The sequence below is a fragment of the Cryptotermes secundus genome, unplaced genomic scaffold (assembly GCF_002891405.2).
Source record: "Cryptotermes secundus unplaced genomic scaffold, Csec_1.0 scaffold533, whole genome shotgun sequence".
In the NCBI taxonomy this organism is placed as follows: domain Eukaryota; kingdom Metazoa; phylum Arthropoda; class Insecta; order Blattodea; family Kalotermitidae; genus Cryptotermes; species Cryptotermes secundus.
Window position 1 is genome coordinate 1,110,763 of NW_019731275.1, and position 11,484 is coordinate 1,122,246.

General features: G+C 44.3%; 1 protein-coding gene across 1 annotated transcript in view; it reads right to left on the reverse strand.

Moving 5' to 3' along the window:
• Positions 1–11,484, reverse strand: part of LOC111866838 (facilitated trehalose transporter Tret1) — a 19,624-nt gene that overhangs the window by 2,402 nt on the left and 5,738 nt on the right. The window contains exons 6-9 of the mRNA XM_023856145.2: positions 10,007–10,195; positions 6,673–6,779; positions 3,700–3,892; positions 1,934–2,208 (exon numbers count right to left, since the gene is read on the reverse strand). Of these exons, the coding sequence (XP_023711913.1) occupies positions 1,934–2,208; positions 3,700–3,892; positions 6,673–6,779; positions 10,007–10,195 (764 nt within the window). The remainder of the gene's footprint in view (positions 1–1,933; positions 2,209–3,699; positions 3,893–6,672; positions 6,780–10,006; positions 10,196–11,484) is intronic.

The following is an 11,484-nucleotide window of genomic DNA, read 5'->3' on the forward strand; positions in this document are numbered from 1 at the left end:
CGGGTTGGCTGAATTTAGTAGAGGGAGGGGTTCGATAGATTTCTCATTCCTCCACTGGTCAGCTGTTTCGCGGCGAGAGTTGGGGTTCACACGCTTTCACCGTCTTTCTGACCCGGGGTGGATTGAGAGGGTTCAATCTAACGGTCTCCTAAGAGTAGGTCCGTGATGAATCGGGTGTTGGAAATTGGCCCCTTTCCTCTACTAATAAAACAATTCGCCGCTCCTTTCTAAAAGCAGGTTTTAACATTTGGAGAGTTAGTGACAAAAGTCCTTTTCAATGTCTTTTGGACAGATTCCTCTTATTAGTACATATGGCGCTTTCTAAAAGTAAGGAGAGTGTCGGGCTGGTTTGGGTTTAGTCCGGGGATTGTGACCCGTCATAAACTTTACTATCCCGGAACTGCGAAAGGGTTCAGGTCCCGTTGGTTGGAGTGGGGTGTGAGGTATTGCCTCTGCTTTGATGTAGCGACAAGTACCGACACAAGTGAACAAAACATTGTAGTCCTTTGCATTGTACGGTTACATGATGTTTCGACTCTAGCTGTCCTATAGCGTCGATAGAGTTTGAAGGAGGTGCCAGGATAGCGCAGTCGGTATAGCGACTGTCTACAGACTGGACGGCCGAGGGGTTGGAGTTCGAGTCCTGGTAGGGTCAAGAATTTTCACTTCTTCACGTCGTCCAGACCGGCTCTGGGGCCCACCGAGCCTTCTTTCCAATCGGTATCGGTGCTATCTCCCCGCGGGTTAAACGGCCGGGGCTTGAAGCTGACCATTCACCTTCAACTAGTGCCGTTGTCAAGAATAGGTGGATCTATACATCTACTCCCCTCATACGTCTTCATGGCATAGTACCTAATAAGTTAAGCACAGGGACTTTACCTCAGCTGGAGGCTGAAGGAATTTAATGGCTCTGCAATAGATACAGTTTTGAAAGGAGGCAGCAGTGTGCTATTTAAGATCATTATTCTGACTTTCACATCAGAAGATGAGAAAAGCTCACAGAATTCAATCAGGATAGCTGATAACCTGGTCAAGAGTCTAACTCTGGACTTCCTGAATAGAAACACACATCCTAACCATCATACAGAGATTTCATATCAAGTTTAATTGTAAGAAATGGGTGTACACATTTCCATGTCTCCTTCTGCAAACAAAATTCTTTCTCTCTTATGTCTAGCAGTCTGCGTCACTGTAAACCAACTTTCTTCATTTAAGTGGGCTCTAATTTTTCTCTTTTTTTCACAGGAGTGATACTAAATGTCTTCACATTTTTTCTATTTCTCTGAATTGGTGTTCATGCGCTTGGCTTTGTTGGCTAAGTTTGTAACATAAATTTCTACCTCATTTTCTATCCTAGTTCCAGGCCTATGCATGCTATATCACAATTTTTATTGCATATTTTCTTGTTATATCCCTCCGAATTAGCCTGATCTCAGGTGATTAAATATCTGTGTCAGCCTAACTGGACTTATCTAGTGATAGAGATTAGCTCGTTCTAAGGGACCCAGCTGAGTAGATGTCTTCCTCCCTTACCTGAGGACGGAAACAAATCCAGTTTCCCGAACATCGTGTTTTCTAGTCTCTGGACTACTCGACGATGGAAAAATATAAAAAACAGTAATTCTGAGAGAAGAATTATGTTTTGGAAGCTATTATAGTGATTCTCGCATTTCTTTCACAGAAAAGTAAGCCTAAGTACAGACATGAACACGGCTTACTCTCCTCTCACGCAGTACAACGGCTTGAATCCCTTAGAGACCTGTCTTATTACTTGTTAATATTAGAAAATATAATCATGATCCTAAATCTCGTCTCTGTGAGTGTTAACTGTGTTCCTTCTTAGCTGTATTCTTTCCTAATCCAGTTAATTTGCATTTCAGCATAATGAAACTGTCGACAAGGTAAATCCAGTTTGGGAGGCACTTCTTCCTACCTGAAGGGGAAGACTTCGCTGAGCATCATCCATGGTATCTCGAACATTACGCTGCTGCAGAAGGAGAGTACAATGATGAGCGAGAGAGGCAGCCATGTCGCCGAGAGCTGGTCTGCTCCACCCGGCCTCAACACCACATAGCTGTAGATCCCTAGCAGCAGACAGGAGGCGCCGTTTCCTGCTAGGGAGACCAGGGACAAGAATCTCTTCCCGAGCCAGGTGACAGTAGAAACCAGACACGCGGCGCCGACAATACCAATCACTGCAGAGCCCACCTGTGACAGCAGTTACAGATCAACACATATTTACTCATGATGCTGTACATGACGGCGATTGCTTTGTGACGTAGTATACATTATGTAAATGCAAAGCTGTACCTTGGCCGCGCCATAGCTCAAGAGGTTCGTCGCTGGCTTCCCACCGCGGCGGCCCGGGTTCGATCCCGGGTCTGATCAAGTGGGATTTGTGGTGGACAAGTGGCGCTGGGGCAGGTTTTCTCCGAGTACTTCGGTTTCCCCTACCAATCTTCATTCCACCAATTTCTCCATCATCATAATCACCCGGGGCAGGCTACAATATGCCAATCAGTGGCTGCCGTGCCGAGTGGACCCAGTTGGACTCCACCCATCACCAAGCAAAAAAGTTGTCCCTGTGCTTAACTAATTGAGCACTACGCCAAGAAGACGTATGGGAGAGTGGATGTATAGACCCAAATTTTCTTGGCCTCGACACTAGTTGGAGGTGAGTGGTCAGCTCACGCCCCGGCCGCTTTACCCCAGGGAGAGAGCCCCCGGTACCCATTGGATAGGAGGCTGGGTGGGCCCCAGAACCGGACTGGGCGACGTAGAGGAGAGAAAATTTTTGACCCTATTGGGACTCGAACTCCGACCCCTTGGTCGTCCAGCCCGTAGCCAGTCGCTATACCGACTGAGCCATTCCGGCTGAAGTATACGTTAGGTTCACGTTGAAATTAATAGCAATACTAAGTAGCTAACATCATGGTCAATTTGCTTATCTGGTAATGAAATTTCCTGCTTTTTGTGGAAAGCTAATTTTGCTACTGCAGCGAAAGAAGTCCCAGCTTTCCATTTGACCCTATCCTGAGCTAGTCGAATGTAGTCCATACATTTGTATCTAATATCCATTATAACATTATCATACCATTTACTGCTTGGTCTCCCATGCAGTTCGTCCTCTTGGGTCTCTTCGCACACATTCTGTCTGTATTTCCGTATCTCCATCATGTGACCTACCTGTCACCCCAACCCATTCTCCTACATTATGTGATACAGATCACGAATATCACCACTTATAGGCCCTAAGGATCGGGTGTGGTTCGCCCCCCCCCTCCCCCCAGCCCTTCCAGCGCCGCTTCCAAGTGGCAGGCTTCACACAAGCGGGGAATAAATCTTCCTCTTGGCAAGTGTCTACTTTTGGAGATAATCCTGTGTTTTTTAATTGGATAGTAATTTACGCAGTTACGTAGCTAATGAGATGGATGGTTAGATATTTATACTAAAGTTACAGAAGCTCAGTCAAGGAGGTTACGAGTTACGGCTGATTGAGCTTGCATATTAGAAGATTTTCAGTTACGAGTCCTTTTGTAAAGCAACCACTTGACCGAGAATATTAAATATATTTTGTAGGAATAGATTGTGATCATTTGAATTTGCTTGAAATAATGAAAGACGAATTTCCGATGCCGGGGCGTGGATGTTAGCGCGAATGAATATCAAGTTTCAGGTATGAGAGAATTGTCCAGTTACCGTGGTCCATTCCGCAGCGTCATCCAGGCCTAGCTCTCTGAACACATGCACCATGAATGGCCTAATGCTAGCCATTCCTGCTAGCTGCTGTATCAGGAAGTACGGAAGCACTAGCATCAGGGGGCGCAGAGTGGGGGGGCGCAGCATTTCCCTCCAAATTTCAAGGTTGCAGTGCGATGAGTCGCTATCAGCCCTGTTGGAAAATCATAGATACCGTTTTATATTAATAGGATCATACCCCCAAATCAGGTGAAAGGAATTTAGATACTTTACCACTGCCAAAAGATGGCTGTAGGGCCCAGTTAGTTACAAATTAAGATGTTGGCTGCTCTGTCACTGTGACCTAAATATCCGGTGAACAAAATCAAGTTACGTATCTTTCATGGTATGGAGATGTGTTTATAAATAATAAGACGGTGTTATGTGTGTATATTTATATATACATATATACAAGTTCTGCTTAACTATCTGCCTGAAAGTATATCTTAAAAGGTTCAGTGAAATAGTGCAAATGGTTTGTTACATCTTATTTCTGTGTGACAGAGGGTCGTGGGTATAATGTATGTTGTTTTGTTCTCAATAATGTCGAGTGTAAAGTCACGTTATATTTTTGTGTGTAATTTATACAGTGCTGTGTAGTGAGGCTTTGTAGTGTTTTCAAGAATGTTAAGTTAGTATTTGCGGGTTTTCCCCGCTGAGGGTAAGCATGCATAGAGCTTACTTCCACTCCTCATACACTTTCATATTCTTTAGTCTGAGACTCAGTGACTTCACCGTTTGAAACACGTGGAAGTAAAAGTTTTTATGCATATGATCGTATACATATGTCTACTATATCATCCGTTGATAAGACGAGTGGTTGAACAGCGCAGCCGTTCTATAAGATTAGGTAATCAACATTCTCAAAAGCGTTTAACAACAGCTTGTTCTTTTTTACCACCTTACAATAAAGTTTCAAGGACACAAAATACCATTTTGAAAAGAGGAATATTTAGAGTGTTCGTACAGGCATTTTTACCCTACGTGGTTCCTTATTCTACCTAGAATATAAGAGCACATGCGTCTGGCCGGCTTTCATGGAAACGCCCGTCGCTTTCAGGCGTCTCCTTCTCATACATGACTCACCTTGACTACGTTATCTTCGAAACGAAGTCGATTGTTGTGCGGGAGATCCCCCCCTTCCCCCCCCCATATCCGTGTTACCAACAAAGTATGTTCGACATTTTGCTTTTTGGTCTCAAGTCCGGGTATCGCACTTTTCTGAAGATACCACTAATATGGTTTTAATTATGGTGATAGTGTCCATAAATTACAAATATTTAATAAAAATGGTTAGAGCCGTCTTCGAAAAAATCTCCAGGTCCTGAGTCCGCAAGCGAACTATACCAACCGACCGACCGTGCGACCGCCGCTTATCGTCCAACTTTAGCGGATAGAGTGCGTCGGGTGGTCGGCGTAATATCCCCATGGTCGTTAATTTCGGTTTTCTAGACTGGAGCCGGTATTTCCTTGAAATACCTCCTCAACAGTTTTTGTTTTCTTTTTTCGGGGTCTCATTTGAAGACCCCCTGCTTGAGGAAGTAGAAAATTTGTAATCACCGAACACGGACAAACTCTTACATAACGAATAAGACACATTCAGGGGCTAGCAAAGTGCACATACGTGCACAGACAGAGAAGAAAGCAGTTTTACAGGGAGATGTAAGGGCAGATGTCCCTCAGCAAGTTACCTACTGCTTTAGTCTTACACTCTCGACTGAGAAACTTCTGCGTCCTGTTGCCGGCATCAGTGATGAGATCCTAAGTCGATGGGTTCATTACGCTAATTAAACAATTAAATAAAATAAAAATGGTAACGCTATCCCTGTAACAGTCCCTGTAGGCCCATAAGGTTGTGAGACATCGATGCTCCCTCATTTTCTCTAGACAATCGGCTCACAGATGGTGGTAAGTTTGTCAGTCTTACGCGCAAGCCACGTTTTACCCTCCAGGAAGATTCCTGGTACTCATTTCTGTTAGAGGCAGAGTCGACCCTAGGGCCATAGCGCGGCTGGAAGGATTAGATAAATTGAAAAAAATTCAATGAACTCGTTGGGAATCGAACCCGCGACCTTCAGACTTGTACCATAATGCCTCAACCAACTACGCTACCGCGTGTCCACTAATTAGGCAGTTAACTATAGTAGCTAAGTAATTAGCAACACCAACCAGAGTATGAATCAGGAAACTGATAGGGTCGTCGGTATAGCAACTGGCTGCGAGCTAGACAACCGAGGTGTTGGAGTTCGAGTCTCGGTAAGGTCAGGAATTTTCTCTTCTCCACGTCGTCCAGACCAGCTGTAGCGTCCACGGAACCTCCTGTGCAATGCGTATCGGGGGCTTTTCCCTGGCGGTGAAGCGGCAGAGGTGTGAATCTGAACACTCGCCTCCAGCTAGTGCCGAGGTCAAGAAAACATGAGTCTGTGCATCCACTCCCCCATACGCCTTAATGGTGTAGTGCTTATCTAGTTAAGCACAGGGAGAACTTTACCGTTTACCTAGAGAACTTGTTGAGCTGCTTACCGTATTTACGCATGTATAGGCCGCGTGCGTGTATAGGCCGCAGCATAATTTTCAGACAGAAATTATAGAAAAAAATAATTTTCTTGGAATATTATTTCAGGAGTAGAAATTATTCCGAAATTTGGCAACGTTTAACATTCCTAAGTTCGCAACTAGCGAAAATAACGGTACCGCTCGGAACAAAGGCATTGCGGGGGAGAGTTATAACCTTTTCGCCTTTACTTGACTTGCCTGGTTAGTTCTGAGTGAAACATGGGTCGAGTAAGAGCAGGTTATACGNACTGGTCAAGAAATTACCCACATTCTGTGAACCTGAATCTTCATTACCGTGCGCAGGAGGACCCCTTAGTGGTGTCCGTTACTTTAACGCAGAGCAGAGCTGTGATCCTCGTGTCTTGACAGTCTACTTACAGGGTAGGTGTAGTGGACACTGCGCGCATTCCTCTTTCGGTTGCGTTGCTATGAAACTCGTTGTTGATGTAATTTTCTTTATCGCCCTGATCCTCCTGGTTTCTTGACTTGTGTTTCATCCAGGGAAAGAATAACAGAAAAAAATAATTTGTTTATATGATTTAATAAAAATATATGTGTATTTTGCATCCTGTACACAGTTTACTAGACAGTAACAAATATTTTCGTTCTATCATCTATTCAGAAGGATTGAATGCAGGATTATAGACTCTGACAGCAGTGGTTACGAAGAGTTCTGTAGTCTGCGGTATATTTCCGTGCAGTCAATTGCAAGTCAACGGAAGTTTCGGAGGAAAGTTTCGCCTCCATGTGGAGACTTGAAGAGTAACCCAAGCAATATTTCTGGCTGCTTCTTGCTGGTTTCTCTTCAAATTCCTCAAAAGTAAGGAAGGTTAAATTAAGGTAATAATGCATTACTTTTAACCCTGTATTATTTTCAAATATTTTAGGTAGTACGTGGACACAGGTGGTTTTATAATATATTATAATATATTGTGACATGTTGACCCCCCCAGCGGCACGTGGCGTGAACGTAACGCTCGCGTTACTACGGTAATACGCGAGTAATCACCCCGCAATGCGCAACGCGCGGTGACGTCACGAGCGGAGCCGAAGAGAGCCGAGCGGAGCCGAAGATAGCCGAGCCCCGTAACCTGGCAACTACGCAAGGCGAATCAACAGCGGTGACGTAACCGGACAGCGTGGCTACAAGGGTGCCTATTACATGGCCGTTTTCCCGTATTGTCCGATCGAGGCTACATAGGGAGCAGCGAAGGCTATTCACAGACAGTTGAAACATAGCAGCCTGCGAGTGTGCGACAACTAAGAAGTCAGCGAGCGGAAGACTTATTGTGTGCTTTCCAGACATAGTGATTGCTGTAGTACAGCTATACTCAGAGTGTGTATTTCAGGGAGACTTGTATAGCTCCCGCGTTATTAGTACGTGAAGACAAGTGAAGACAGTGTTAAGAGATTTGTTGTAGGGTTTGTAAAGTGTGGAAACCCGTGATATTGTGATAATTAAGTGTAGCCGATAGTTGTAGATTGTTCAATAAACCAGTTAACGATCTCTACGGCGTCTTCTGTAACGTAAACACGTTACAATATTATATTATATTATTATGGAATGCGAAGTATTAAATAGATATTAGGAAGATAAGGTGAAAGAAGTAAAACTATCCCTTTAACAGGCCGTGGAGACTCATAGGTTTGTGAGATGTCGATGCTCACATTTTCTTTAGACAGTCGGCTCACAGATGGCGGTAAGATCGTCAGCCTTACGCGCAGGCCACCTTTTACCCTCCAGGAAGATTCTTGGTACTCATTTCTGTTAGAGGCAGAGTCGACCCCAGGGCCATAGCGCGGCTGGAAGAATTAGATAAATTGGAAAAATTCAATGAACTCGTCGGGAATCGAACCCGCGACCTTCAGACTTCTACCATAATGCCTCACCCAAGTACGCTACCGCGTGCCCCATGAGATCGAGAAGATACTACTGATAACGTATCCCAAGCAGATATTCCTACAGACCAGTTCGATAAGTTCGTGTCTTACTGATCTAATTCCATTAAAAGCTCTGTCCGTATTTACAGAAGTGACAGTGTCAAGAAAATATATAATTTTTAGTACGAACAGTAAATTCCGTTTGACCTTAAAAGGAACGGTATCTCAGAAGAACACATTATTTAATTCTTAGAACAAGTACTCCATGCAGACACTTGATTCAAACAAACACTTCATACAAACAAACTTTTCATAAAACAAACACTCAATACATATGCAAACAAATTAATCTGGCTTAATGTGTTCACAACCTGCAAGACAACAGGTTCAAAAGAACAGATCCTGATACATCATGCAACAGGAAGACGATGACTTCATTCCAGCCCCCCATTTAAAAACAACTGCAGGATGCGAAAACCGAGGTCGAAACTGGTCATCTCCGTATTGCCTAAAACCGTAAGTAAAAAAAATAAAAGTATCCCTGTAACAGGCCATGAGGGCCCATAGGGTTTGAGACGTTGAGGGTCCCACACTATCTAGACAATCGGCTCAAAGATGGCGCTAAGGTTGTCAACCTTACGCGCCGGCCGCGCTTTGCTCCCCAGGAAATTATTTAATTAATTCCTGGTACTCATTTCTGTTAGAGGCTGAGTCGACCCCAGGGCCATAGTGCGGCTGGAGGGATTAGGTCAATTGAAATAAATCCAATGACATAATCGGGACTCGAACCCGCGATCTTCCGGCTTGTAGCAACCAACTACGCTACGAGTGCCACCATAAAACCGTAAGAGAGTTTCAAAATAATAATGTTGTTGGAGGTGATGATGATTTTCCTGAAAAAAGAAGTCACTTGAGTTTTAATCATATACCTTATAGTAACTGTAGCCGGGATAGCTCTGTCAGCATAGCGACAGGCTGAGGGGCCCGGGTTCTCTTCCCGGAATGGCAACATTTTTCTCTTCTCCACAGCGTTCAGACTGGCTGTGGGGACCATCAGCTTCCTATCTAATGGGTACCGGAGACTACTTCCCCCGGGGGTAAACCGGAAGGGGCGTTAAGCTGGCCACTCACCTCCATCTAGTGCCGAGGTGGAGAATGGTTGAGCTATATCTCTACACCCCGATATGTCTCATGGCATAGTGTCTAATTAAGTAAGCACAGGGAAAACTTTACTTTTTTTACCTTTACCTCATAATAAATACGAAAAATTGAATTAATATTTCAAATTTCGCTCTATTTTCAATGGAATTCCTCCGTAACAAAAAACTCCAGGCCTCTGGCTTAAAATTAAACTGAATAAGAATCTTCCTCTTTTAAAGTACCAGGTGAACAGTTCATCGCTTGAACGGCTGTCAGCAATATATCCTTGACAGCTCCACTCTTACGAGGGGAGCTGTTGATTCTGCGGCCCTCAGACCACAGGTAAACTGTACAAAGTAAGAACTGGTATGGCACCGTGTAGGTAAATCTATTCCTGTAACAGGCCGTGGAGACCCATAGAGCTATGAGACGTCGTGGCTGCCACAATTTCTACACATTCGGATCACAGATGACGGTGAATTTGTCAACCTTACGCGCCGGCCGCTCTTTCCCCCCATTAATCTTCCTGGTACTTTTTTCTGTTAGAGGCTGAGTCGAGCCTAGGGCAATATTGCGGCTGGAAGGAATAGGTAAACTAAAAAAAAAAATCAATGATCTTATGTGGACTCGAACCCACAACCTCCGGCTTGTAGCATTAATAGAGCTGGGCTTGGTTACTTTGGGCTCTTACCAGAGAGCTGAACTGAACCATTGGAGATGTGACAGGATTCCTCTTACTGGTCGCGTTGTTGTACGTGACCAGCTGGTTGAACTCTTCTTTGACAACGTCTGGCGTCACCCAGCCTCGAAGCCAGCAGAGGGCGCGTTCTGCATCTTCCGTCCGGCCACGTGACAGCAGCCATATTGGCGTTTCAGGCATCTGTAACATGGAAGTGTGATACTATCTGAAACAAGAAGTTGGAACGCTAGCCATCCCCAAGGTATTTTTTGAGAACGTTCCGTAGCATGTATTTCTTCTTTTCGTTGCGTGCTATATGCCTGCCACACTAGATATTATCACAACTAAAGTACAATGCGAAGGGTAGTACGAAAATTTTCTTTATGTAAATTTCTTCGTTTCCATATTGCATTTTAGATTTGTCAAAAAGAATATTTTAGTTTCTCTTTTTGCATGCATACTATGTGCTGTGCCTTAGTGTCGCACGTGCAACACCGCGTGGTGTTGCAAGTGAAACTATAACTAATCGACATTAAGTGAAAAGTGCAACAGGATGCTACAATATAATTATTATGCCCAGTCGAGTATATTACATCAAATTAATTTCTGAAGTTATATGGCGTCGGATGAGGTATCGTAGGAAGATTATAAAAGGTTAAGGGCGATGACACACGGAGCGGTTGTGCCGAGTCGGCCGCAGCCTTGTAACAAGACACACGATGCTGCACGCCGACTCGGCGGCCGCGTCAGGAACTACTGAGAATGTATTCAATCTATGAAGCAACAACACGCACGAAGTCCTAAAACCGCTCGCTGCACCGCCTGCAGACGACAGGCCGAGTCGGCCAATCTGCCGCCTATCGGCGAGCACTGCCTCGTCTATTTAATCCCATTTGATGCAATAGAACTACGCGCCGAATCGGCCGCCGAGTCGGCACAACCGCTCCTTGTGTCATCGCCATTAGAGTAAAGTGTGAGTGCAGAAACAGCAGGGACATATTCAACTGCATTGCTGTGACATCCGATTGAAGTGCAACAAGTATCCAGTACCGATGAGTGCGACATTCACCTCTAGTCAACATCAAGAAATAATAATGTCCTTCACTGTGTCGTTCGATTTCATTCACTGGGCTTTGAAAATATATTTTCATATTCTCGTTCAAAATTGCGTTATTCTATGAATACAGTGAGAATATTGTTACGTGTATGGTGGTACGCATGACGAAAATAACGGGTTCTAGTTCGGATGATTGGATTTATTAGCACCTTGGTTACAAGTTCTTTCAATCACACTTTAATACAGTTTGTTGCTGATTTTCTCGCTTTCCAAACAACGTTGCACATGTTATAGGATTCCCACTCTTCACTAGCCGTTTTCTGGCAACGGAACCCAACACAGAATCTAACACTTCAAATCAATATGAAGTCTTATTATTTCGTCTTCAGTCACTCTGGAACCTCGGAACTAAAAATTCTTCTGGACTCACTCC